Below are 27,229 nucleotides of genomic sequence, written 5' to 3' on the forward strand. Positions count from 1 at the left end.
ATCCAGGTCCTCTGCCTCCCAGATCCAGGATGAGAGCCCAGGTCCTCTGACTCCCAGATCCGTACTCTTTCCACTAAGCCATCCCGCTTGCTTATTCCTCATTCCTAGTAGACTAATACTTCTCTTCCGCGTTTCAAATGATTGTTTAGGTATGTGGTCTTCCTGAAGTTGTTCCTGGAAACCGCAGAGAAGCACTTCATGGTAGGACACAAGGTGAATTATTACATCTACACGGACCGACCTGCTGACGTCCCCGCCGTCCCCCTCCGAGAAGGAAGGAAGGTGGTCGTCCTGGAAGTCCAGAACTACGCCCGCTGGCAGGACGTCTCCATGCGCCGCATGGAGATGATTAGCCACTTCGCCCAGCAACGCTTCCTCCGGGAAGTTGGCTACCTCGTGTGTGTGGACGTCGACATGAGATTCAGCGACCGCGTCGGGGTGGAGATTCTGAGCTCTCTGTTCGGCACTCTCCACCCGGGCTTCTACGGAGCCGAACGGAGATCCTTCACGTACGAGCGGCGGCCTTTGTCTCGAGCCTACATTCCCCCAGATGAGGGGGACTTCTACTACGCTGGGGGATTTTTCGGAGGGACAGTGAGCGAGGTGTACGAGCTCACCAAAGAGTGTCATCAAGCCATGATGGCAGACAAAGGAAATAAGATTGAGGCAGTTTGGCATGATGAGAGTTACTTGAACAAGTATTTGCTTTATCACAAGCCCACGAAGATTCTCTCTCCAGAATACCTGTGGGATGAGAATCTTCTAGGCGGTCGTGCTTTTCTCAAGAAAAAGAGGTTCTTGGCTGTGCCAAAGAATCATGCTGCTATTCGAAACAGATGAGAGGTTGTTTTCCAAGCGGTTGGTGAAGGATTTATGGGACAGATGGCCTTATGACGTTTCCTTGTATTTCACAATGTACAAAAGTGTGTAAATATCCTTTTAGGGTGGGCTATTTCCCGGGCTTCTCAGCCCTTAACTCTGTCCACTTTAGAAGTCATTTTAGGAGTGCCTGGACCCCTGTTAGCTTCTACTGGGTCCTGTAGCCCCCCATTTCTTCCCTACCTAGGACTCCCAGGTTTGAGATCCCTGTTTAATGAACCCCAAATCCCCACACTGCTATTGCTGCCCCCATTCTTTATCTTAAACCCAGGTGTCTCCCTGAAGGCCAAAGGATTGCTCGGGGCCTAGCCAACCATCCCCTGCTCCCCGGACTGGCTACAGGAATCTGGTGGACAAAGGGCTTACCCCATCCTCCACTGCTTCCGAGGTCCTTGCCTGTCCCATGCTCCTGGAGCCGCAGACAGCCACCAAGGTCAGTGATCTCAATTACTTAATAGACTTCCTACAGATATTCTTAACACACTAATCAGGGAAAAAAACTAACAGAATTCCAATCCAAATCAGCTTCTCCTAGATCCCACCTTTCCCTCCCAGGACCCTCTCTCTTTTCCTGAAAGTGTCCTGGGGCTCACATTCCTCTGGTCTTTTTCCTTTCTCTCAGGTTTTCTCAGAGCATCCAAGGTGCCTGCCCCACCCTGTCCGTGTCCTTCGGCTGCCAGGGCATATCTGTGCCATCTCTCCCCCTCAGGGACAAGAAGCCTCACTACACCGGAGCCACAAACTCTGGACCCCTAAACCTTCCAGGTATCCCAACCCTCTGGAACCATATCTCCGATCCCATCCTGTGCCCTGGGTCTTTCCAGAGTCACAGTTCCAAGTCTTCTCAGTATCTTGACCGCTCAGGATCACAACTCTGCCTTTCCTCAAAATGGCCATAGTGTCTCCTCCCGCCAACTACCTCTCCAACCCTTTCCTCCTTCTCAATCCTTTGCTCTGATCGGCTCCATTCCAAGCTAATACGCTATCGGACATTAGTAGCTGCCCCGTTGTCTTGGACACAGAGATGGACACTTTGGAGTCCATCTGGGTTTCCCTTCCCCTTCCTGAATGTAGCTGGTAGTTGGAATGATTTCCACAAGGGTACTGAAAAACCCTAGCTACCACTCTAAATTGGTTCCATAAAAATAGAGTGTTGAGCAGAAGAGCTCTGAAGGAATTGAAGTATCCCTCAGAAAAATATGAAGTGCATTAATACATTCCCAAGACTCCCCCTAATTGATTAAAATAATATAGCTCTTTAAATGATTTTAAAATGCCATACCTACAGTTGACACTAACTTGACTAAATTGCAGTGCCATATAGCAATATGATCAAATGAACAAATACCAATACTGATAATATTATGAATATAATCAATTAAATATTATCATATGTTTGTCTGAAAATATATTCTCACCATTTCATTGCATTCATTGATTTGACAATGACCTGAGTCCAGATATGGCCAGATTTAAGCTTTTGTTGTTTGGGACTTGCAGCACCTGATACTGGTTTCATTTATGCATATTAATTAGTACCACATGGCCATTCCTGTTGTTTCCAGATAATGTCCCCAAAGGTTTGGCTACTAAGAGTGTGGATGGTTCAGTGCAAATCATCACCTCTGCTGGAAAGAACCTGATGATGATGCTCCTTCCGCCCAGAAAGACCTATACAAAGAAGCACACAAGAATAATAATATTAATAATAATATAATGGTTGTTAGATGCTTTCTCTATGCCAAGCATCACATTTAAATGTTGGAGTAGATAGCAGATCAAAGTTCTCGTTCCAGATAAAGCAAGTAGGAATCTAAGTAGCAGGGAGAACAGGTACTGAATCCCCATTTTACATATGAGGAAACTGAGGCCCAGAGAAGTTAAGTGACTTGCCCAAGATCACATAGCAAACAAATGGTTGAGCGGGATAAAGAATTATGGTATTTGTTGAGCGCTTACTATGTACCAAGCACTGTTCTAAACTCTGGGATAGATACAAGGTAATCAGGTTGTCCCACGTGGGCTTCACAGGCTCAATCCCCATTTTACCGATGAGGTAACTGAGGCACAGAGAAGTTAAGTGACTTGCCCAAGGTCTCACAGCAGACAAGTGCAGAGCTGGAATTAGAACCTAGGTCCTCTGTCTCCCAGATTCATGTTCTTTCCACTAGGCCATGGGGCTTCTCATGTAATGAAGAGTCACCAAGCATTACTGAGGGCCAGAGCAACCCCATTTAGGAACCCACCGTTCATCCCACATTGGGAAAGGAGTAGAAACGATGCCGCTAAAAGAGGCTTCCTCAAGTAAACCTGACTCATGGGACAGCCATTACTAATGGGCTTATTCTTGTGGTAGGAAAACTGGTAGGTGAAAGTGTAGAAGGAAAACTACCTGAAAATTAAATTAGGAGGGGGAATTGCCCGTCACGTGAGCCTTGAACTCACGATAGGGATATTGCGTAGCTATGAGACTGGTTTAATTTAGTTTGACACCTTTGGAGCCCTTACTTTGTGCCAAACTGGGCTGGAGATAAGAGAATTAGATCAGACACAGTCCCTTGACTCAGTGTTCACAAGGGAAGCGACCCAGGTGAAAGGAGAAGTTGTGAGCTTGAATTAAGATTATGAGCCCCATATAACACAGGGGCTGTATCCAACCCAATTTGCAGAACAGTGCCTGGCCCAAAAGGAGCGCTTAACAAATACCACAATTATTATAAAGATATATAATTTAAAGATATATTATCGACTATTGCTAAAGCAAGGCTGTTCGTTTATTCGTTGGAGACGATATAAAGGACAGTTACACTAACTAACTCATGGCCCCTGTTCACATCATCTGATTCATTCCATTTTCACGGTTTCCAGAATTTAGGGGTGTTTTTAACTTGAAAATTCTACTGACATAGGCGGGTTACCTCCGAAGAGTTAATTTCTGGTTATCTTTTCCTGACTCTGCATTTGAAATTAACTGACTTTATCGGGTTTTCTTCTAATTTCTGATGAAACCAACTCAGGGACATGAAATTTGCACTCAGTCTTCCCCTCAAAGAGTACTCCTAGCCTTCTCTTGAAACGATGAATTTGTTTCATAGAAACTTCAAGCTGAAAGAGGCCTCAAGGGGTTCTTCTTCCAATCACCAACCGCCAAGCTGGTCGGAGCTTACGCCTCCAGACTTTTAAGGTGTGGGGGGACCCTGTCCCCTCTCCATCCCTGACCTCACTGACCTTAATTTCCTCACCTTTAAAATGAACCTAACCCACCTGATCTTCCCTACTTCCCAACCATGGGTCAAGGACAGGTGAGAAAACCGGTTTGAAAGCACTTTAGAAATTTGAAATGTTTCATTGTTTCAAGGTATAATTTAATTCTCGTGTATTTTGCAGGTGTCACTGTTTATCTCTTCAGCGTGTTTTATCTGCTCCTTTATATGATTATGATTTTTTGTTGGTAGTTCTCATCAATAAATGACATGTTTTCTGTCCCACGGCACTGATTCTGAAATTATTTGGCTCTCAGCTGGGGCTTGTTTGAGACTGGCAGGAGTGCAGGAAATGAAACAGAGGCAGAGCAAGAGGGAAGAATAAGGGAGGGGACGAGGGCAGTGCATGAGATTCATCAGTCTCTGGAACTGATCTTGATTTGTAAGGACTTCCTTAAAAAGGGAAGATCCTGGCAATTTGGGTACCTAAGGATCGCACCTCCAGATTCTGTCCGTGGCATAAAGAAAGGGATAAATGAGATCAAAATGCAGAGAGTAGGTTGGCGTTAGAGGGGTAGAGTGTGCGAGCTGGTTTGTAGTAGGAGATCAGTAGCGTTAAGTGAGAAGGAGAGAGCTGATTGAGTGTCTTGAAGCTGAGGTAAGGAGTTTCTGTTTGATGTGGAGATGGATGAGCAACCACTGGAGGTTTTTGAGGAGTGGGGAGGTAAGGCCTAACAGATTTTCATAAAAATGATATAGGCAGCAATGTGAAGATGAAGATGTGGGAGACAGGAGGCAAGGAGGTCAGGGAAGAGGCTGATGCCAAGGTAGGAAATGATTAATGTTTCAATCAGCACAGTAGCAGTTTGGATGGAGAGGAAAAGGGCAGATTGTAAAGGTAAAACCAATAAGACTTGGCAACACCCTGAATGTGTACTCTCCCAAATGTTAGCACAGTGTTCTGCCAAAAGCAAATAGGCAATAATCACAAATGGTTGATAGATTGTGTGATAGCTGAGCCTTGTTTGGCCTAGTTCTCCTTTGAGGTGTGATGGCCGGAAAGAGTCAGCCACAGAAGGCTTGGGCAAAGAAAGAGACAAGTGTCTGGCTTTCATTGTCCCCACACCTTCCGTCTCCCAATCTCTTTTTCCTCCCCCTTCCCTGCTAGCCCTCCCAGCTCACCTCCCTTAGAGCCACTTCCAGCCCTCCTTAAGGTCTTGCAGTTGATTTCCTCCGAACACCATTAGAGGGAACCCTGAGACCACGATGGGCTCTTCAGTGACTCTGTGTTCCGCGGGAGAGCGGGCAGGGGGGTGGGGGGACAAGGATCAGCTTTGTGGGGATGGGGAGGCTAAATCCTCAACAGTGCCTTAGCCAGGACTGCTCTAGACCTTCTGCCTGAGCCCAAATGTTCCTTAGTCGCCATTTCTGCCTGCAGCAAACCCTTAGGGCGTGCAGAGGGTAAGCGGTGGGTGGGGCCTTACCAGGAAAAGGTCTCCCAACTCACTGTTTCTCTGATCTCATCTATCTTGCCGCCAACCTCTCGTTCATGTCCTGCCCCTGCCCTGGAACTCCCTCCCTCTTCATATCCAACAGACCATCACCCTCCCCACCTTCAAAGCATTACTGAATGCTCCTCCAAGAAGCCTTCCCTGACTAAGCCTATATTTCGTCTTTTCCCACTCCCTTTGGCGTCACCCCTACTTGCTCCCTATATTCACCCCCCCAACTCCAGCCCCACGGCACTTATGCCATATCCATAATTTATTCATTTATATTAATGTCCGACTCCCCCTCTAGATTGTAAACTCGCCGTGGGCAGGGAAAGTGTCTGTTCTTCCGTCATACTCTCCCAAGAGCTTAGTACAGTACCCCGCAGGTGGTAAACACTCAATAAATATGATTGATCGATTGACATGTTAAGTTTGAGGTGCCAGCCGGACATCCAAGAAGAGATATCCTGAGGGCAGGAGGAAATGCAAGACTGCAGAGGAAGGAAAGAGGTCAGGGCTGGAGATTAAGATTTGTGACTCATCCACATAGAGACGGCAGTTGAAACCATGGGAGAGAAGGAGTTCTGCTGGAGTCTGTGCGGATGGAGAATGGGGCCCAAAACTGAATCTTGAGGGACTCCCACAGTTAGGGAGTGGGAAGCAGAAGAAGAGCCCGTGAAAAAGACTGAGAATAAGCATCCAAAGGAGGAGAACTAGGAGAGGACAGTATCAGAGAAACCGAGGTTAGATAACGTTTCCAGGAGAAGGGGGCAGTTGACAGTGTCGAAGGCAGCTGAGAGGTCAAGGAGGATTAGGATGGAGTAGAGGCCGTTGGATTTGGTGAGAAGGAGCTCATTTGAGTTACTGCTGGGAAAGATGGGAGAGTCGAAGGGGCAGGAGGCGGGAGGGACTGGAGAGGAGCCCAGGAGGTTTTATCTACTATCCTCCACCTACTATCCACTGGGCCACGCTGCTGGTTTTGTAGAAAAATGATCCAGGCAGCAGAGTGAAGCAGGAACTGAAGTGGGGAGAGACAGGATGCAGAGAGATCAGCCAGGAAGCTCATGCAGTAATCAAGGTGGGACAGGATAAATGCTTGGATCAAAGTAGTAGCAATTTGGGTGGAGAGAAAATGGTGGATTTCAGTGTGGTTGTGAAGAGCCAATAGGATCTGGTGACAGATGGAATATGTGGGTCGAATGAGAGAGATGAGAGTCGAGGATAATGCCAAAGGTACGAGCTTGTGAGACAGGGTGGGTGGTGGTGTTGTCTAAGGTGTTGGGAAAGTCATGCGGGGGCCAAGGTTTGAATGAGAAGATGTGGAGTTCTGTTTTGGACATGTAAGACATCCAAATAGAGATATCCTGAAGGCAGGACAAAATATGAGCCTGCAGAGGAGAGAGGTCAGGGCTGGAGAGGTAGATTTGGGAATCATCTGCACAGAGATGTTAATTTAAGCAATGGGAGGGAATTAGTTTCCAAGGAAGTGGATGGAGATGGAGAATAAAAGGGGACCCAGAACTGCTCCTTGAGGGACTCCCACAGTTAGGTGGGGGGCAGAGGAGGAGCCCCTTCTAGACTGTAAGATCCTTATGGGCAGGGAATGTGTCTGTTTATCATTGTCTTATACTCTCCCAAGTGCTTAGTATAGTGCTCTGCCCACGGTAAATGCGACCGAATGAATGAATGATAGAGAAATAATGTTGTTGGGTGGAGGAGAGGGAAGAGTTAAAGCCAGCAAGGATTTGAATTGAGATAGACAAGGTCAGCCTGATATCTGGATTTCCACCAGCAGCACACAAGCACAGAGTATGTGGCCTGTGGCAGTGAATCAGAGCTGTTTCCTCAATTTCTCAAATTCACTAACCTGCAGCGAAGCAGGAGACGTCTAAAATGGAGACAGAGCTATCTTAAAAAAACTAAGATGATGGCCCAAACCAGCACCTTAATGTTCAGTTAGGAGAGGGGGGCAGAGAACGTACCTCTCGACTCCATTGTCTTGTACTCCCCCAAGCACTTAGCGGTACACTCTGCACACAGTAAGTGCTCAGTAAATACCACTCATCGATTGAGGGAACCTGGAAATGGAACAGGACCAGTCTGCATGTTCTGACCAGTTCTAGCCAGGGAGGCAGCTCTCAGGCAGAAACTGGGCTCCAGATACAGTGGGCGGAGTGAAGCAGGATGGGTTTTAACTTGAGTGAGTGGGAAAGAAGGCAGAAGCAGGAGAGGGGTTGAAAAGAAACTGAACCAGAAGAGGAAGTAGAGCAGGAAAACGGCTGTTTCCTAGCGTTGGTCTTATCGCTTGCCAAGTACCAAACCTCCCTGTTGTTGCCATCCTCAGCTGCTGCTTCTACTTTGCTTTTCCACGCACTCCACATGCAACTTATCCAGGCAAAAGGTAGGTTGTAACAGGATTAACCGGGAGATTTCCATTTGAGAGTATGCTAAAATAAATGAGGAATTGGGTCGCTCTGCTGTCTTCAATTAGCATCAGAAATGTGGATGAGATCACTTTGGTAAAAGGGCTTTTTCGTTTCGTTCCTTTGTTTTGCCCTCATTTTATAATAATCGCTTTCGTTCAGTTTTCCACGCAGAGGTCTTTCATAATGGACCCGTTTTGAAGCCATGAAGCAGTCGGTTTATTTTCTGGTGGCATTATGGGTTTAATTGGAAAAAACAAACAATTAATCTAGTGGCAATGTTTAGCTCCCTTAGGTTTTGTGTTCGATGAGGTTTTTTGCCTAGGGGGAAAGAGGAGGATTTAGCAGCCTAAGCAGGAATGTGTTTACCAATGCCATTTCACCCCTCCGTCAACCCCAAAGCATTTATGTCCATATTCGTAATTAATTTCTTTCTATTAACGTCTCTCTCCCCCTCTAGCCCGAAAGCTGGTTGTGAGCCAGGAATATGTCTTATATTGTAGTCGGCCAAGCATTTAATACAGTGCTCTGCACACAGTAAGCGCTTAATAAGTATGACCGGTTGATTGACGGAACGTTATTTTGAAGCATTTACAAACGAACTGGAAGCTCGATGGATGAGAAGTTAAAAAGGTCATGAATGTGTTGGATGCCAGGAGATTTTTCCTAACACTGCAAAACTGGTGGGACAGGCACGCTGCTTGATATGATTGTATTGTACCTACCCGGGTGCTTAGCACATACTCGGCACATAGTAAGCGCTTAACAAATACCAACATTAATTATTTAACAAGTAACACAATTATTACAGTTTATTTCTAGACAACTGCAGGTGTGGGTAGGCAGGAAGTAAGAAACAGAAAAAAATGAGAAAAACCCAGTAAGTGTATTTTAAAATAGCGCAAATATTTCCCAGGGGATTTTTTGGCTCATTTTTCACCGAGTCTAATTTTTTCTTAAGTGCAGCCACTCAGATGGTGCTGTGGTTCAGGAAAACTTTCTTAAAAAGCACTTGGGGACTCCTGGAGCCATGTGGAAAGATTAGCCGGGGAAGAAGATAAGGAGATCTGGGCGGGGGCTCTGGGAACTTGGACGAGCTGGCCCCAGACTTTTAAGAGCAGGCTTGGCAGGAATGAGAAACTGACCTTTTTTATCCTAGAAGGATGATATGGGGGGATCCCTCAGGGAGTTCACAGGTTGAGATAGTTTGAGGAGCCAAAAAGGATAGAAAAATTATTTCTGTCCAAATAAAATGTGAGGCGATGGCAGAAATCTCAAACCGGGATCCCCAAGAAAGCACCTGTGAGAGGAGAATTCTCTCTGATTATAGAGGAGGGGGACCAGCAATGTGGTCTAGTAGAAAGAGGACTGAGGGTAGGCCTCAGAGGACCGGGTTCTAATCCAGCTCAGCCACTTGCCTGCTGTGTGATCTTGGGCAAGTCACATAATAATAATAATAATAATAATAACAAGTAATAAAGAGTCTGAATAGGAATGAGAGCAGGGGGATGGGTCTATAGCTGGAAAAGACCATGGGATTGAGAGAGGGCTTTTGAATATGTGAAGATAGGAGGAAAGAGTGCAGAGAGTGGAGATCAAATATTAACACTTCATGATAAAACAGTTGAACTAATAATTGATTGAACAGATAAATATATAACTGTCCATGAGTGCTTTTTATGTTATATGCCAGGCACTGTACTAGCGCTGGGATAGATACAAACTAATCAGGTTGGACACGGTCCATGTCCCACATGAAGCTCAAAGCTCCTAATCCCCATTTTACAGGTGAGGTAACTGAGACACCGAGTAGTGAAGAGACTTGCTAAGATCACCCAGAAGACAAGTGGCAGAGCGAGGATTAGAACTCAGGTCCTTATGAGTGCTAGGCTCGCACTCTTAGGCTGTGCTGCGGTTAGGATTAGAATGCTAAAGGTGGGTGTTGGACTGAGGTCACTGGGTGCTCTGTTTTAACTAGGGAAGGCTTCCTGGAGGAGGTGGGATTTTAGGTGAATCTGAAGGTTAAGGGAGCTCTAAGCTGGGGTTGGAGACCGGGGATTTAAGAGTGAAGTGCAATAAGAAGGGGAGCTTGAAGCAGAGCGAGAGCTGGGGTGTAATGGGTAAAGAGAGCAGAGTGGAACACGTCTGCCAACTCTGTTGTATTCTCCCAAGTGCCCAGTAATATTATCATTATTATTCAGAACATATCTGCCAACCCTGTTTACCTGTACTCTCCCAAGCACTTAGTACAGTGCTTAGTACAGTGTTCTACACACAGTAAGCACTCAATGAATACCACTGATGCTGATGATGACCCAATGAATAGCCTTGAAGCCAATGGAAAAGCATCTTTGCTTAATGTGGTGGGACATGGTTAACCACTTTAGTTTCAGATGAGAGGAGTGATGTATCTGAGCTACGCTCCCAAAAGATGAGTTCTGCAGAACTGGATTGTGAACCGAAGTGGGAGAGGCTCCGGGTGGGAGATCAGTGCGGAAGCTCAGTAATCTAACCCCGTTACGACCTGAGAGATTGTTCCGGGGTGGTGGTCGTCTCGGTGGAGAGGAACAGCTGAACCCAGGTGATGGAATGGAGGGAGAATAGGTAAGATTTCGCATTTGTCTGGACGTGAGAGCTAACCGACAGTGATCGACATGCTGAGTCGAAGACGGCTTCGGGGTTGTGGGCTTCTGGCAAAGGGTTAATAGTATTGACAGAGATAGGAAAGTTCAGAGGAGGACTGGTTTGGGGAAGAAAATGCTACACTCCACACTTCATTCAGCATTACAGGTTTTGGCCCCCAAACACAGAGAGCTTGTGATTCCCATCACTCCTTAGGTCAAAAATGAGTCTTTGGACTGCCCTTTTCCTCATCTGGGCAGCTTTGACTGAAATACAGATGTGATTGTCGCAGAAAACCTGCTGTGACAACCCATATTTTGTGTGTGTGTGTGTGTGTGTGTGTGTTGCCATTCTCTCTGTCTTCCTTCCTTGGCAGGGAAGCTGAGCTGCTGCTCCAGACGCTGGCTGGGAGTGATCCTGCTGATGGCCATCTTCCTTGGCTACTTTAGGTAAGAAGTGGGTTTAGCTCAGATTCAAGAGCAGCCTGAACTAGACAAACACTGAAAGTAGGAGGATTTCCTCTGGACTAAGTGAGGCTGTTGACGTAGAAGGAAAATATCAGATGAGCAAATTATTTGTACTGCTAATGGTAGATGTGAGCTTTTTTTTATTTCTTAGGTCTCTTCAGTGAGAGACATAGATGAGCCTAATGCTCTAGCGTGGCTTAGTGGAAAGAGCCCGGACTTGGGAGTCAGAGGTCGTGGGTTCTAATCTCGGCTCTGCCACTCATCAGCTGTGTGACTTTGGGCAAGTCACTTAACTTCTCTGTGCCTCAGTGACCTTATCTGTAAAATGGGGGTTAAGACCGTGGGCCCCACGTGGAACAACCTGATTACCTTGTATCTACCCCAGCACTTAGAACGCTGCTTAGCACATAGTAAGCACCTAACAAATTCCATAATTTTTATTATTATTATTAATGAATAAGTGAAAATCCACATCAGGCAACCCAAGTGTTACTTCTAGGAATATTTCTAACTTAACAGGATTTTCAAGCATGAAAAAACCAAAAATACCTTCTCTGATTTACTTACTTTGGGACAGATACTTCAAACCCCCAAGACTGCTTGACTGCTTGAATCAGCTTTTTTCACAGAGTAGCATCTTCCCTTCTCTGAGCCGTCCTGAAAACCCACCTCCTCCAACATGCCTTCCCTGATTAATCCCCCCACACCCCAAGTCATCTATCTTCAGCATTTAAGCACCTACTTACTCTCCCCCTCAACATTTATTCAGTTGTTCATTGACGTGTTTGTTGATTACTCTGGTTACTTTTATATCTGTCCCATTGGAGTGGGATCTCCTCGTGGGCAGGGAATAAGTCCCTTCTTGTTTTGTACTTTTGAAGGATTTCCATACAGGGCATTGCACCCAGTGAGTGTTCAATAAATACCACTTCTTCGACCTCCGTCGAGAGGACGTAGAAGTAAATGAAAGTAAAAGTGTCTCATCACTTTTAGGCTGACAAAAATGAAAGACAAGACTGTCGGAGATATTCCTTAACTTGCTTCTCCCCCCAAATACCCTCATTCTCTCCCAAGAGTCTGGGGTAGAATGGGTCGATGATTAAGCACCACAAACAAATGTTCTCAAGGTGCAAGCTCCACACTCACACGTAACAACAAGTTCCATACATTCATTTGTTCGATCATATTTATTGAGTGCTTACTGTGTAAGAGCACTGCTCTAAGCACTTGGGAGAGTACGACATAAAAGACACATTCCCCCCACAACGAGCTCACAGTCTAGAGACAAGCTAAAAACCTAGTGATAGAAATAATTGATGATATACACCCCTCTCTACGAGCTCCAAGGAAGGTGCAAATAAGTTTATAAATTCCAGAGTTGATCGAAAGCCTGATGTGCCTCAGAGTGCTGAGTTATCAAATGAGGCATGTTGGAAAAGGTGAGATTTCTGAAAGGCCTCTTCACTCCCCACTGGGATCCATCTGATATGGGGAGGGAGTTCCAAGCTGAGGAAACAGCGAAACCGAGGAGAAGCTGACAGGAGAGTCCAGAATGAGATACAGTAGAAGATCGGCTTGGGCTTAAGTAAGATGGCGAGTTGAGGGATAGGAGAGGAAAGGAACAGATAAGTAAAGTAGGGCCAGATGGTGGAGAGCCTCGAAGCTGATTGTGAGGGTTTTTTGTTTGCTGCAGAGAGACGAAGGAAACCACGGGTGGGTTTTGAGGAGAGGAAAAATATGAACTGAGTGATGCTTCAGGAAGGTTATTTACTCCTGTGGCCACTGGAACTTCCCCAGTGGAGGAGGGGAAGAAAGGCAGAAAAGATGAAATGCAAATACAACCTACAGAGTAGAAGTTTCTTTCTTGCCAATTAGTAAAGTTTGGTAGGGGTCAGAGGCTTCACTGAAGCTTGAAGATTGCCTGTTATAATCCACAGTCTGTTATCCAGGTCCCAGCAAAAAAAAAATTGCCAGGTGGTGTACACTGGTGATATTATAATCAGGGAAAGCTCTATAAACAGGCAAAGTGGTGCTCCCTTCTAATGTTTTCCTCAACTTATTTTTTTTCCAAACAATTTGAGTGAAGGAGAAGTAAATGTAAAGAAATGTGGATGTAAAATGGGGGGGGGGGGTGGTGTTGACGGGGAGAGGGAGATAATGGCTGCGCAGAGTGCAAATTTTGAGGATCAAACATGAAAACTCTTATGAATATGCCAGTACTATATTTTACAAGCTGGGAAATTCCATGCAAGCATTTTTTTGGAAATTATTTGAAACAAGATTAATATTCTAAGAGTACCAGCTATAGTTCACCATGAAACAATCCAATTTTATAATAGTAATAATATTTAAGTGCTTTCTGTTCTAAGTGCTGGGGGAGATACACGGTATTCGGTTTATCCCACGTGGGGCTCACAGTCTCAATCCCCATTTTACAGATGAGGTAACTGAGGCACAGATAAATTAAGTGACTCGCCCAAAGTCACAGGGCCGACAAGTGGCGGAGCCGGGATTAGAGCCCACAACCTCTGACTCCCAAGCCCATGCTCTTTCCACTAAACCACGCTGCTTCTCTGCTCTAAAATCAAGTCAGATCTGGATTTAAGATGATGTACCTCTCCCAGATTGAATGCCCTCATAGTAATTTTACATAGCAAATGAGACTCGTTCATAACCTCTTCCGAAAAACTCATTCGCTCTGCAACTCATATACACATAGATTTATTTGTATATATAATCCATTAGCATCATCACAATTTTCAATCAGCAGCAACAGTACAAACCTCCCCCAAGCCGTCTGCTACTCCACTTGAGATTCCAAAGCCAAGCAGAGACTTTGAAGCTAAACAGGAAGCAGAATCTACTTGTGCTGGATAGTCATTTCTTAAGTACTGATTTTAAGTAACATGAATTAAAAATAGACTTCCCCTCGGATTCCCCCCCCCCCGCCCCCCGCCTAGGCAAGGGGTCACCTTACACTCAAATTGGTGATTTTTTGGCAGCAATAGCAAGCTACTTCTCAGTGTCTTCTGCTGGCTCTTTCTCCGCCTCCTACCCTCTAACCGTGGAGGTCCAAGTCCCCTTCGATTCTCCACCTACTCTCATTCCCTCGGAGAGCTCATTCTATCCCCCAGCTCCAACTACGCTACCTTTCCAGCCCCGATCTCTCTCCTCTTCTGCCGTCTCGGGACATCTCTATTTTCATGTCAGTCCATCAGTGGTCTCACTGACACCTCAAACTTGACATGCCCCAAACAGAATTCCTCTCATCTTCCCATCCGAATCCGTCTTCCCCGCTGACTGGAAACCACCACCATTCTCCCTGTCCCACAAGCATGTAACCCCAACGTTATCCCTGACTCGTCTCTCATTCGACCCGCATATTCAGTCTGTCGAGTAGGTCCCTTCGGTTCAACCGTCACAACGGCTCCAGAATCTACCCTTTCCCCTCCATCCAAACTGCTCCCAATTTGACTCAGGCACTGATTTTCCACCTTGATTACTGCTTCAGCTTCTTCGCTGACCTCCCTTCCTTCCTGTCCCCTCTCCGGCCCTCGCCACTCAGTGGGATTCCTCCTTATCCCAAGTGTTATGGGATTTGGTGAACAGTCATTCTGTGTATCCACACCCTTAATGATTCTGCAAACTAGTCCTCTTTATTGACCTATGCTACCTCTCCAACCCTGACCTCTCTTCTCCTCTGCAGTTTCCCCGCTGCACCTGATCCAACATTTTCTTCATCTCACTTAGCTGAGCTTTTCATTTTCTAGAGGATAATTTTTTTTTCTTACAGTGATTTCTTTCACTATCAGCTTTGCAGGTTATTTGGTCACTCATTATTTCTATATCTTACTCTGATGAGTCATTCAATCGGAGGGCAGCTTAAAAAATCCCCCACTTTGGTGAATTCTCTAGTTAATCATATTATTGAGCACTTACTGTGTGCAGAGCACCGTACGAAACACTTGGGAGAGTACAATGTAACAGAGTTAGTAGAAACTTGCTTTGCCCACAAGGATCTTACCACTCTAGAGGAGGAGCTGACAGTCTAATATGTAACACCTACTCATTTCAAAATGCGTTGCCTTCCTGCCCTCCACTTTGAATTTCATTTACATAGACAGAAGTACTAAGAATCCGTCTCTACCTTGTTTAAGGCTTTTTATGTGTGCATGGGTGTGGGTGTGTGTGGTTAGATTAAGCTCTGGTGCTTTCTTTTCACAGCCAGGGTTTCTTGGACCTAAAAGGCAATCATCTGGATCTTCCATCAGAGCAGCCAAGGTAAACTGTAATTAACCCAAAAAGAAATCATTTAGACAGGCACTTCCCCGAATCGCCGAATATGCAACATTTGGGATAAAATAGACCGTGGACATTTTTCTTCCACAGCCTGAGATTCCCTGTCAAAATGATTCGGATTTAGAACTCCAACTGTTACCGTTTGGGCTGGCGTATAATCTTCCAAATTCTCGGCAAATAAACCAAGCAGGATCTGTTAAATAGGTGTTTGTGAATGGATAAATATACTGGTTTTCTTTCCACTGTAGCAGAGCTGCACACCAGAATGACCTGCCGGTTGTGAAGTTAATGAGGTATCCTTATTTGAATTTCTTTCACGTTCACTAACCCTTGCTGAGCACTATGCCATGAATGACGCCGATCTAGGCTCTCTTGGAAATTCCCCAGATCGTGGGGGATCGTTTCCAAGATGAAGACTTAAAAAAATTAGTTATTCTTCAAATAAACCCACCCCATCCCATTTATGCTGAGTGTCCAATATTGACCATTCAGGTGATTTCTGAGCATCAGTGCAAGCTGGACACCCAGTCAATGTTAAGATTCAATATCAAGTCCACCGTTCTGATCTGAGGGCCGGGATGGTGATGATGATGATGATGGGACTGTTCTAAGCGCTGGGATAGATACGATCTAATCAGGTTGGACACAGCCTGTGTCCCGTATGGGGCTCACGGCATTAATCCCCATTTTGCCCATGGGGTAACTGAGGCACAGAGAAGTGAAGTGACTTGCCCAAGGTCACACAGCCTAGTGGTGGAGCCGGGATCAGAACCCAGGTCCTTCTGATTCCCAGGCCCGTGCTCTATCCACTAAGCCATGCTGCTTTTCCCACTTGGGGACTCTGACACCTTCAGCAGTTTGAGACCCAACTCATCACCTTCAGAAACTCGATAATGGTATTTTGGAGCAATGTGGGGAGAAGCTCATTGTGGGCAGGGAATGTATCTGTTGTTGTACTCTCCCAAGCATTTAGTACAGTGCTCCGCACACAGTAAGCGCTCAATAAGTATGATGGAATGAGTGAATGAATGAGGAGGAAGAGGAGGAGGGGGGATGGAGAATCACTGGTTCTGATACTTGCCTAGCTGGGAGCACTCAGTTAGTGGAAAGAGAGCTATAAGGTGGGTGTTCTCTGAAAGTCATAGCCTGGCTCTCAAACACCTGCAGCTTGTTCTAAAACAGTAAATCCAGAAGTAAACTGATATTTTGAGATTTGTTATTTTCACCCATTTCTACCTGTGGAAGCCTTCCCTAATTTTAAACCAAGTTCCTCATAACAACTGCGAAAGCCAAACTGAAGTCCTTTTACAGCCTCACTTTACAGAGAAACTGAATCCCTGGGAGGTTACAAAACATTGAATCCTTTTCTTCCAATTGCTCCCAGGCTCAGAGAATGGTTTTTAAGCGACTGGGTGGTTCTTCCCTAAGTGGTGGAATCCTTGGCGTTTAATCACTGTCTCATTCCGCCCCATATTGTTGGGAGGAGCCTTTGAGGAGAGCAGCAGATCAAAGACTATCCCCAACAGTATTGTGTTTCATTTCTGTCAGCTAAAAAGTGATGAAACGGGGGTGGGTTCTCTGGCAATAAAGCAACGGTTTTACCATTTTGTTCCTGCAATCCTAAATGGTATCATTGCGCCTTTCTGGACTTTTGGCAATGGAATTTCATCAGCCCGATGTTCTCCGAGCCTGGGAGCATTTGGCAGAAAAGGAATCAACGTAAGTGATTATCACTTTTGATGCCAAAGATGACAAACTTTGGCCAAGAGGCAGATTTTATTTAACACTGGTCTCGCTCTTTCAGTGCTTGGAATCGGGCACTGCGCTTGGTAAATGTAGGTGATGATTTCAAATATTAACACCATGATCAATTTATGTCCTTTTACTCATTAGCTTTGAGTCTTGGGGAGAATTACTCAATCACCAAGGGAAGAATGTGCTCTGTTCCACGTCTGTGTAGCCCCCGTTTGGGAAAAATGGGGCGGGGGGGACCTTTTGCAGGGTCTCCTCAGCAGGGCTCTCAGGCCCCTTAGAGAGGGCAGGGAGCAGACTGTGACCATCCAGACTGTGACTCTCCTGTCCAAATAGGCCAACTTTCTGCAGTGAACAGGAAGTGGGGGTTGGAGGGGAGGGGTTGCTTCCTCTCTCTGGCTACCAGGAGAAACTGTTGTGCCAACGGAGGCCTAGTGGGAGAGCGGAGACCATTATCTCGATCGTGTCTCATTGGTTAAACGCACCATGCTTGTCCTCATGAAACTGCATTATGTAAAGAGGAGGTTGTCCACCCCAGGATCACCCTGACCCGCCCTGGTTTCTCAGACTCCAGCTGTGGAAGGCACAGGGGCAGGGATGGACACTTTTATTTAATTGTCTTTACTGAGCACTTACTGTGTGCAGAGCACTTTACTTGGGAGCGCTTGGGAGAGTACAGTATAACAATAAGCAGACACATCCTCTGCCTACAAGGAGCTACTGCCGAAGCTGGAACGGGGACGGGGGAGGTGATCGGGGAGGGGCAGCTGCATTCCTGACAGCTTGAGGTTTTGCTGCTGGTTGTTCTAACGTTAGCAATTCTGGCCCTCTTTTTTAAAAAAAAAATAATAAAATGGTATTTTGTAAGCGCTTACTAGTGTACCTGGCAAGCACAAACTAATCAGGTTGGACACAATCCATGTCCCACATGGAGCTCACATTCTTAATCCCCATTTTACAGATGAGGTAACTGGGGCACAGAAAAGTGAAATGACTGTCCAAGGCCGCACACAGCAGACAAGTGGCGGAGCCTGGATTAGAACTCAGGTCTCTGACTCCCGGGCCTGGACTCTTTCCACTTGGTCATACTGCTTGATCAACGTTAACATTTTAAATCCATGCATTCCTAAATGAAAGTTTAGAGGATTACCACTTCTCTGAGATTTCCGGTTCAGGTGGTGCCGTCCCGTGATATCCTGGGGGTTCGGATTGCTAACGGATCAGCCGATCGCCTGATTTTAGCAGGGTACACTTACCAGGCTTTCAAAATATTCTTGTCTAAAAACTGTTTCTTCTATATTTCCATTTCCTCTTCTTTTTTAGGTTGATTTACCCCAAACCACAAGTTCTACATCCTCCGTAAGTTATTGAAAATAATAACAATTGTAATTATGGTATTTAAGTGCTTACTGTGTGCCAGGCATTGTTAATAATAATAATAATGTTGGTATTGGTTAAGCACTATGTGCCGAGCACTGTTCTAAGCGCTGGGGTAGATACAGGGGAATCAGCTTGTCCCACGTGAGGCTCACAGTTAATCCCCACTTTACAGATGAGGTAACTGAGGCACAGAGAAGTGAAGTGACTTGCCCACAGTCACACAGCTGACAAGTGCAGAGCTGGGATTCGAACTCATGACCTCTGACTCCCAAGCCTGTGCTCTTTCCACTGAGCCATGCTTCTTCTCTACTGTTCTAAGCGCTGGGTTGGAAACAAGCAAATCGGGTTGGACATTTGTTGTCCCTGTCCCATGTGGGCTCACAGTCTCAATCCCCATTTTACAGGTGAGGTAACGGAGGCACAGAGAAGCAAAATGACTTGCCCGAGGTCACACAGCAGACAAGTGGAGGAATTGGGATTAGAACGCATGACCTTCTGACTCCCAGGCCCGTGTCCCATCCATTATGACCTCCCTTCCTCCTCTCTCGCCCCGCTCCGGTCTATTCTTCACTCCGCTGCCCGGCTCATCTTCCTGCAGAAACGATCTGGGCATGTCACTCCCCTTCTTAAACAACTCCAGTGGTTGCCTATCGACCTCCGCTCCAAACAAAAACTCCTCACTCTAGGCTTCAAGGCTCTCCATCACCTTGCCCCTTCCTACCTCTCCTCCCTTCTCTCTTTCTACCGCCCACCCCGCACGCTCCGCTCCTCTGCCGCCCACCTCCTCGCCATCCCTCGGTCTCGCCTATCCCGCCGTCGACCCCTGGGTCACGTCCTCCCGCGGTCCTGGAACGCCCTCCCTCCTCACCTCCGCCAAACTGATTCTCTTTCCCTCTTCAAAACCTTACTTAAAAATCACCTCCTCCAAGAGGCCTTCCCAGACTGAGCTCCTCTTCCCCCTCTACTCCCTCTGCCATCCCCCCTTTACCTCTCCGCAGCTAAAGCCTCATTTTCCCCTTTTCCCTCTGCTCCTCCACCTCTCCCTTCCCATCCCCACAGCACTGTACCCGTCCGCTCAACTGTATATATTTTCGTTACCCTATTTATTTTGTTAATGAATTGTACATCGCCTCGATTCTATTTAGTTGCCATCGGTTTTTACGAGATGTTCTTCCCCTTGACGCTGTTTAGTGCCATCGTTCTCGTCTGTCCGTCTCCCCCGATTAGACTGTAAGCCCGTCAAACGGCAGGGACTGTCTCTATCTGTTGCCGACTTGTTCATCCCAAGCGCTTAGTACAGTGCTCTGCACATAGTAAGCGCTCAATAAATACTATTGAATGAATGAATTATGCCATGCTGGTGTTGGTCAAGAGAGGGGTTAAAAGTGGCTCCCAGTTTACAGTGAAGCTTTTGGTTTTCTGTGGTCATGAGCGGGTCTATTTTGCAAGTTTGCACATTGGGGTGTTCTCTTCCTCACACTTCTTCTCTGCCTTCTGCAGGGCCCCGGACCAGGTGAAGTTCACATTTTTCTGTATTCCCACTCTCTAGTCTACAGCCCGGGGTCCTATCTGCTCCTCCGCCTCTTAGGTCCTTAAAATGGGCCAGAGTGGGTCCGTGAGCTGGATCAGTGCAGTGACCCCAGGTGCCATTTTCAGGGCTTTTCACCAAGGTCAGCTGAGTGAGGTCCCCTATGAGGGACAGAGTTCTACTGGGCTGGAGATGGGCAGGTTCACGAGTAAACTCGCTAACTGGGAGAACTGGAAGCCTGGACAGTCGCTTCTGTTGATGGGCTGTGCGGGGCTCTTAATAGCTGATTATTGTTTATGCTCCTCAGGAGAAATGACGTCCTGGTAATTACTCCCTGGCTTGCTCCAGTTGTCTGGGAAGGGACTTTTAACATTGATATCATAAATGAGCAATTCAGGCAAAGGAACATCACCGTGGGACTGACAGTGTTTGCCATCAAAAAGTAAGTGAATGAGAGAACATGAACACAAATCGGAAAAGGCCGGCATGGGAAGAGGGATGGGAAACTCAACTCTGGCTTCTTTGTAAGTGGGTGTGGGAGAAGAAAGCAGTCTGCCCACCCCCAGTCCCTTTCTTGGACTAAACTCGGAAAGGTATTTGGAGGGCTAAAGGAAAAAAAAACATTGGGGGCTGGGGGGTTAACCCTCCTTGTTGTCTGAATAAAGGTTTTGGGGATTTCCGTATGTGGTGACGGGGAGTTTGGATGACATAATGATCACCTGGAGCTGCTCCATACTCCTTAGAGGTTGCTGTCTGCAGGGTGGAAAAGAAGAATTCTCCCTAGTTGCCAATCCTGCTAGGAGGACTCTAACAAGGTTGGAGAAAGATTCCATGTAACTAGATCACGGAGGCAGAAATGGGTTCTGAGAAACGTTGCGGGACTTGGGAGGACCTGGAGGCCAGCAAGACTGAGCTCCTCATCTTCCCTCCCAAGCCCGGTCCTCTCCCAGACTTCTCTATCACCGTCGATGGCACGACCATCCTTCCCGTCTGAGGCCCGCAATCTCGGTGTCATCCTTGACTCGTCTCTCTCGTTCACCCCACACGTCCTATCCGTTACCGAGACCTGCCGGTTTCACCTCTACGATATCGCCGAGATCCGCCCTTTCCTCTCCACCCAGACGGCTACCTTACCGCTACGGGCTCTCGTTATATCCCGGCTAGACTACTGTGTCGGCCTTCTCTCTGACCTCCCTTCCTCCTCTCTCGCCCCGCTCCGGTCTATTCTTCACTCCGCTGCCCGGCTCATCTTCCCGCAGAAACGATCTGGGCCTGTCACTCCCCTTCTTAAACAACTCCAGTGGTTGCCTATCGACCTCCGCTCCAAACAAAAACTCCTCACTCTAGGCTTCGAGGCTCTCCATCACCTTGCCCCTTCCTACCTCTCCTCCCTTCTCTCTTTCTACCGCCCACCCCGCACGCTCCTCTCCTCCGCCGCCCACCTCCTCACCGTCCCTCGGTCTCGCCCGTTCCGCCGTCGACCCCCGGGCCGCGTCTTCCCGTGGTCCCGGAACGCCCTCCCTCCTCACCTCCGCCAAACTGATTCTCTTCCCCTCTTCGAAACCCTACTTAAAACTCACCTCCTCCAAGAGGCCTTCCCAGACTGAGCTCCTCTTCTCCCTCTACTCCCTCTGCCAACCTCGCTTTACCTCTCCGCAGCTAAACTCTCTTTTTCCCCTTTTCCCTCTGCTCCTCCACCTCTCCCTTCCCTTCCCCACAGCACTGTACTCGTCCACTCAACTGTATATATTTCCATTGCCCTATTTATTTTGTTAATGAACTGTACATCGCCTCGATTCTATTTAGTTGCCATTGTTTTTACGAGATGGTCTTCCCCTCGACTCTATTCATCGCCATCGTTCTCGTCTGTCCGTCTCCCCCGATTAGACCGTAAGCCCGTCAAACGGCAGGGACCGTCTCTATCTGTTGCCGACTTGTTCATCCCAAGCGCTTAGTACAGTGCTCTGCACATAGTAAGCGCTCAATAAATACTATTGAATGAATGAATGAAAGAATAGCCAGTGAAAGAGGCCAAGTCTCTTGGAGCCAGAATAGGGGAGGCTTCAATTTCTCCCCAACTTGCCCCATGTACCCTGCATGGGAGACAGGGGACTCTTCCTTTCTTGTTCTTCACATTCACTGAACAAATATCAGATCTCCACTTCGGCTTCTCTACATTCTCCCTGCCCCTCCCCCTCCCCGGACCACCCGTGAGCGTTTGATTTAGGCTCGACATTTAATCCTTACCCCCATTGTAACCCAAAACACTTGTATTTCTCAAACCAAGAGCCTTTCTCCGTGACGTTTGATTTTCCTCCCAACCAGGATAGTCTCTGGCAGGGAGGGCATCCTGCCATTTCCTTTTTGTGGAATTCAGTCACTGAGCAGTTTGAACAGATTCTTCATCTCGTTGGGGTCAGGGAACGTGGTCTACCAAATCTGTAATTCTGTACTCTCCCAAGTGCTTAGCACAGGGCTCTGCGCCCAGTAGGTATTCAGTAGGTACCATTGATTATTTGCTTCTGCTACGTCTCGTTCTGTGGGATGGGCAGTGTTAGAGAGCAGGATCACAAGCTTGCTCATATCTGCCAGAACCAGAATGTTTTCACCACCACAGTCGGTGGGGTATTCCGGGCAAGGACTGATTTCCCAGCCGATAGGATGAGGAGCCTCCATCCCCCGCCTTTTCTCCCTTCCCCGCCTCTGAGGGACGGAGAGTGGAGCTGAGATCTCCTGGGGGCAAAGCCAAGGGAAGTGACTCAGCTGAACTCGGCTGTTTGGCTGCAAAGCCCTGCCTCCCTGTTCTCCCTGAGATCCAGCCAGAAAGATCTACGAATGGCAGTGTATTCCATTCTACCAGAAATAAAAGAATAACTTAAGGGGCTCTATTTGACAGTTAGCTTCACTGGGGGCTATTTTAGTCTCAGTCCAAATTCCCAGCTTCTCCCCAAGCAAACTCCAAATTCGCAGGCTGCAAATACTTACGATATTTGTTAAGCACTTACTATACGCCAAGTACAGTTCTAAGCACGGGGTTAGATACAAGATATTTAGGTTGGACACGGTCCCTCTCCCGCAAGGGCCTCACAGACTTAATTTCCATTTTACAGCCGGGGAAGCTCAGGCACGGAGAAGTTAAAGTGATTAGTCCAAGGTCACCCGGCAGACAGAGGGTAGACAGGGATTCGAACCCAGTTCCTCTGTGTTACCGGCACTTTTCATTAGGCCGTGCCGCTCCCATAATAATAGATAGCTTGACTACGTGATTAGTTAATCAGATCTTTAGTTTGTCTGCTTTGGGAGTCACGGTGGCCGGGACTTACTCTACATTCTGGATTGGGGCCTGGACGGAGTTCCTGATTCCATATCTTCTTCTAGAAGCCTGAAGTACGGGATGGCTGGCATTGGTTCTGCTTTTTGAGCGTACGGCAAAGTACGTCCAATTTTGATCCGATCAGAGAAGGACCTCGAAGGATTCTAATAGGCACATATTAGTCAATTTTAGACAACCCTGACATAATTGAGGTACAGTCCGGTGGCTTTAAAAAGGAAATATGTTTTCAACTATTGATGACCCAGAAAATGATACCTCTGTCTCATTTTGAAATCTCACGTGCAGGTATGTGGTCTTCCTGAAGTTGTTCCTGGAAACCGCAGAGAAGCACTTCATGGTGGGGCACAAGGTGAATTATTACGTCTACACGGACCGACCAGCTGACGTCCCCGCCGTCCCCCTCCGGGAAGGAAGGAAGATGGTGGTGCTGGAAGTCCAGAACTACGCCCGTTGGCAGGACGTCTCCATGCACCGCATGGAGATGATCAGCTACTTCGCCCAGCAACGCTTCCACCGGGAAGTAGACTATCTCGTGTGTGCTGACGTAGATATGAAGTTCAGCGACCACGTCGGGGTGGAGATTCTGAGCCCTCTGTTCGGCACTCTCCACCCGGGCTTCTACGGGGCCGAACGGAGATCCTTCACCTACGAGCGGCGGCCCTTGTCTCAAGCCTACATTCCCCCGGACGAGGGGGACTTCTACTACATGGGGGCCTTTTTTGGAGGGACAGTGAGCGAGGTGTACAAGCTCACCAAGGAGTGTCACCAAGCCATGATGATGGACAAGAGCAATCGCATTGAAGCAGTTTGGCACGATGAGAGTCACCTAAACAAATATCTGCTTTACCATAAACCAACCAAAGTTCTTTCTCCAGAATACATGTGGGATGAGCAACTTCTGGGAAGGCCGGCCATCCTTCAGAAATTGAGGTATGTGGCCGTGCCTAAGAACCATGCCGAAATTCGAAACAGATGAGAACCTTCCTTTGGAAAGGATTGGTGAAAGATTGCGGTGATGGACATTTAAGGCTTTCCCCTGGTTTCCTTTTTATTGTCTTGGTGATCAGTTGAAAGGGAGGAATGTAACCTCCTGCTTATTCAGAAGACAGTTTGAACTAATGTGGAAAAAATAGTTTGTATTCACTTCTAGCTAGTTCACTCATTTAAAAAAAAAAGTCACTTAGACTGCTTGTTTACAGACTGTGTGAATAGACTGTTCCACTTTTAAATTGATCACCCCAAATATTCTCCTGCCAAAGAGTTCGGTTTCAGGGTATTTGGAATATTTAAAATTGGGTTCTTCCTTGCTAAATACAAACAGGAGAATAGAACCCAAGGCTGTCTCTTTGCTGCTTTTCATGTTTGGTTATCTGAACAAAAAACAGGGAATAAACGAAACCAAAGTGAAGCTTTTCCCGGCTTATGTGAATACTCCCACTGATAGGAAGGCTCAGTCTAATCTGGGATTTCCAGGTTTACGGAGATGGAGGAGATGGTTGGGTAGGACATATTTTTCTCCCTGAGAAATTCCCAGTAAGAATAAAGCAAGGAAAAGTTTGGAGAAACAGAGTGGCCCCAGTGAAAGAACACGGGCCTGGGAGCCTGAGGATCTTGGTTCTGATCCCGGCTCTGCCTCGTGATATTTCTGTGTGACCTTAGGCAAGTCGCTTAACTGCTCTGTGGCTCAGTTACCTCATTTACAAAACAGGGATTAAGAAGACTAATCCCTCATAGGGATCAAGATTGTGGGCCCTATGTGGGACAGGGACTGCGTTCAACCTGATTATCTTGTATCTACCCCAGTGCTTACTAGAGTGCCTGACACATAGTAAGGGCTTAACAAATACCGTAAAAAAGTCTGCTGATCATGGTGGTTCCTTATGCTGTTGTAAATATTTGATCTAGCAGTTTTCTGAAAGGTAGATTGTATTCAGATTTTATTTTGTTTTCAGTGGGGAAGAGTAAAGGTGAGAGAGGGTTGGATGTTTTGGTCTGAAAATGTCTAATTATTATTTTTTTGGCCTCCAACCCACCTAATGTCAAGACCTGCAAAATTGGAGCAAATGGATTGATAACATGCACAGTGTGAGCTAGGAAAGTAAATTTAGCGTTGTTTGGATTTTCCTTTTCCCTACTAAATTATAAGACTTTACTTTGTTCCGGCTAGTCTCGGTGTTCAACAAAGCCCTTTACTAATGTCAGTTCTCGATACCTTGGCAAGTGTTCAATTCAATTATTTAGGTTCTGCAAGAGTAAATGAAAAGTCCCTGTTGATATTCCTGTCCTATATTCTTCCTCCTCCATCCTCCACTGTTTTTCTCTGGAGTTTCCAACTTTCATGAAGCCTGGGAATTCTATTGAAGCAGCCATTTTCCATATACTTTTAACTAACAATCTCTTGCCGTGATTTTTGAAGCTTGGATTATCTAATAATAATAATAATAATTGAGGCATTTGTTACAGGCTTATTCTGTTCCAGGCACTGTTCTAAGCAATGCGGTGGATACAAGCAAATCGGGTTGGTCACAATCCCTGTCCCACAAGGGCCTCACAGTCTTAATCCCTGTTTTACGTGTGAGGTAACTGAGGCACAGAGAACTTAAGTGACTTGCCCAAGGCTATACAGCCGACAAGTGTCAGAGCCGGAATTAGAACCCAGGCCCTTCTGACTCCCTGTGTTCTATCTACTAGGCCAAGCTCCTATTCAGGCTAGACTACTAGATTACTCTAAAAAGCAAGTGATTCTTGCATAATTTCTATTGGGAAAAGGACCTCCCAGATATTTAATGTACAACAAATTTAGTCTCACAAAGAGGACTCATTCTTGGCTACATACATCCCAGACTTTATGAACAGGTAGGTTTGATGGGGATCCTTTAAATAAGAATTCCACAACATTTCTGCTATGCCTACTCTGATTTAGAAATGAAGGAACCTCCAGGAGATTCAAAACAATCAGAACCCAGGTAGCAAATAATAGAACAATTGATTGGAACAGGGTCAATCAATCAATCGTTCATATTTATCCAGCACTTACTGTGTGCGGAGCATTGTACTAAGCACTCGGGAGAGTATACTACAACAGAGTTCTCACTGTGACGAGCTTACAGTCTAGAGGAGGAGACATGCAGACATTAACCTATATTAAGAGCACTTTTAATGCCTGACCCCTTCATTTTTGAAGATCAGGTGGTGGAGCTGAAGCTTTGACCTTAAAGGGATCAAAGATTGAACTAGAATTGCAATCTGTGACTCCAGGAAGCCTTCTAGGAACATGAAAAGTCTATTTCTTACACAGCTTTTTATAAAGTTTAAGTGCCTGGACACCCATTTATCTTCCACATCTGGCAGCATTTCATGAGTGGTCTTTTCATGAGTTTTATTAGGAGAAAAAGTAGTACAATCTCTCTTACAGCAATATAATTTCAGAATTCTACTTTCTGTGTGCGTGTGAACACGAATGTTGGGTCATCCTATCCATCCTTGTAAGAATGTTATCTAATTCTCAGAAATTCTGCAAAACAGTCCTGTTTGTATCTTTTTGTGAATTTTTGTCTGCTATTTTTAATTTGTGTTGGTTTCCATAAATGTGATTTTCCAAAGCCTCCTAGCACACAACTGCCATTTATTATTTCTTTGTGAGAAAGTTTCAACCCCAAATTCTTCAAGGAGCCAGGTGGCCTAGTGGAAAGAGCATGGGTCTGGGAATCAGAGAACCTGGGTTCTAATCCCTGCTCTGCCACTTGCATGCTGGGTGACCTTGAGCAAGCCACTTAATGTCTCTGGGCCTCAGTTTCCTCAACTGCAAAATGGAGCTTCAATACCTGTTCTCTCTCCTACTTAGACTGT

At 46.4% G+C, this 27,229-nt stretch overlaps 2 protein-coding genes across 5 annotated transcripts in view; both read left to right on the top strand.

The window, feature by feature from the left end:
- Nucleotides 1-1,007, top strand: part of LOC100092870 (histo-blood group ABO system transferase-like) — a 44,388-nt gene extending 43,381 nt beyond the window's left edge. Inside the window, exon 11 of the mRNA XM_039911969.1 lies at nucleotides 150-1,007. Coding sequence (XP_039767903.1) covers nucleotides 150-840 — 691 coding nt within the window. The 3' untranslated portion in view covers nucleotides 841-1,007. The remainder of the gene's footprint in view (nucleotides 1-149) is intronic.
- A 6,623-nt stretch (nucleotides 1,008-7,630) lies between these two features.
- LOC100075215 (histo-blood group ABO system transferase 2-like) lies at nucleotides 7,631-24,793 on the top strand. Of its 4 annotated transcripts, none has more exons than XM_007672175.3 (7): nucleotides 7,631-7,976; nucleotides 10,997-11,069; nucleotides 15,312-15,368; nucleotides 15,638-15,679; nucleotides 18,462-18,497; nucleotides 20,354-20,488; nucleotides 23,666-24,793. In XM_007672175.3, exons 1-7 carry the CDS (start codon nucleotides 7,955-7,957, stop codon nucleotides 24,354-24,356), a joined length of 1,056 nt encoding a protein of 351 aa, XP_007670365.2. In that variant the 5' UTR covers nucleotides 7,631-7,954; the 3' UTR covers nucleotides 24,357-24,793. The 4 variants fall into 4 exon arrangements, with proteins under 4 accessions (XP_007670365.2, XP_001506735.3, XP_028918442.1 ...); XM_001506685.5 differs by having other exon boundaries at nucleotides 7,633-7,976; nucleotides 15,635-15,679; XM_029062609.2 differs by lacking the exon at nucleotides 7,631-7,976 and adding an exon at nucleotides 10,270-10,602 and having other exon boundaries at nucleotides 15,635-15,679.
- Nucleotides 24,794-27,229: the final 2,436 nt, after the last annotated feature.

Source organism: Ornithorhynchus anatinus, chromosome 4 (assembly GCF_004115215.2).
Source record: "Ornithorhynchus anatinus isolate Pmale09 chromosome 4, mOrnAna1.pri.v4, whole genome shotgun sequence".
Lineage (NCBI taxonomy): Eukaryota > Metazoa > Chordata > Mammalia > Monotremata > Ornithorhynchidae > Ornithorhynchus > Ornithorhynchus anatinus.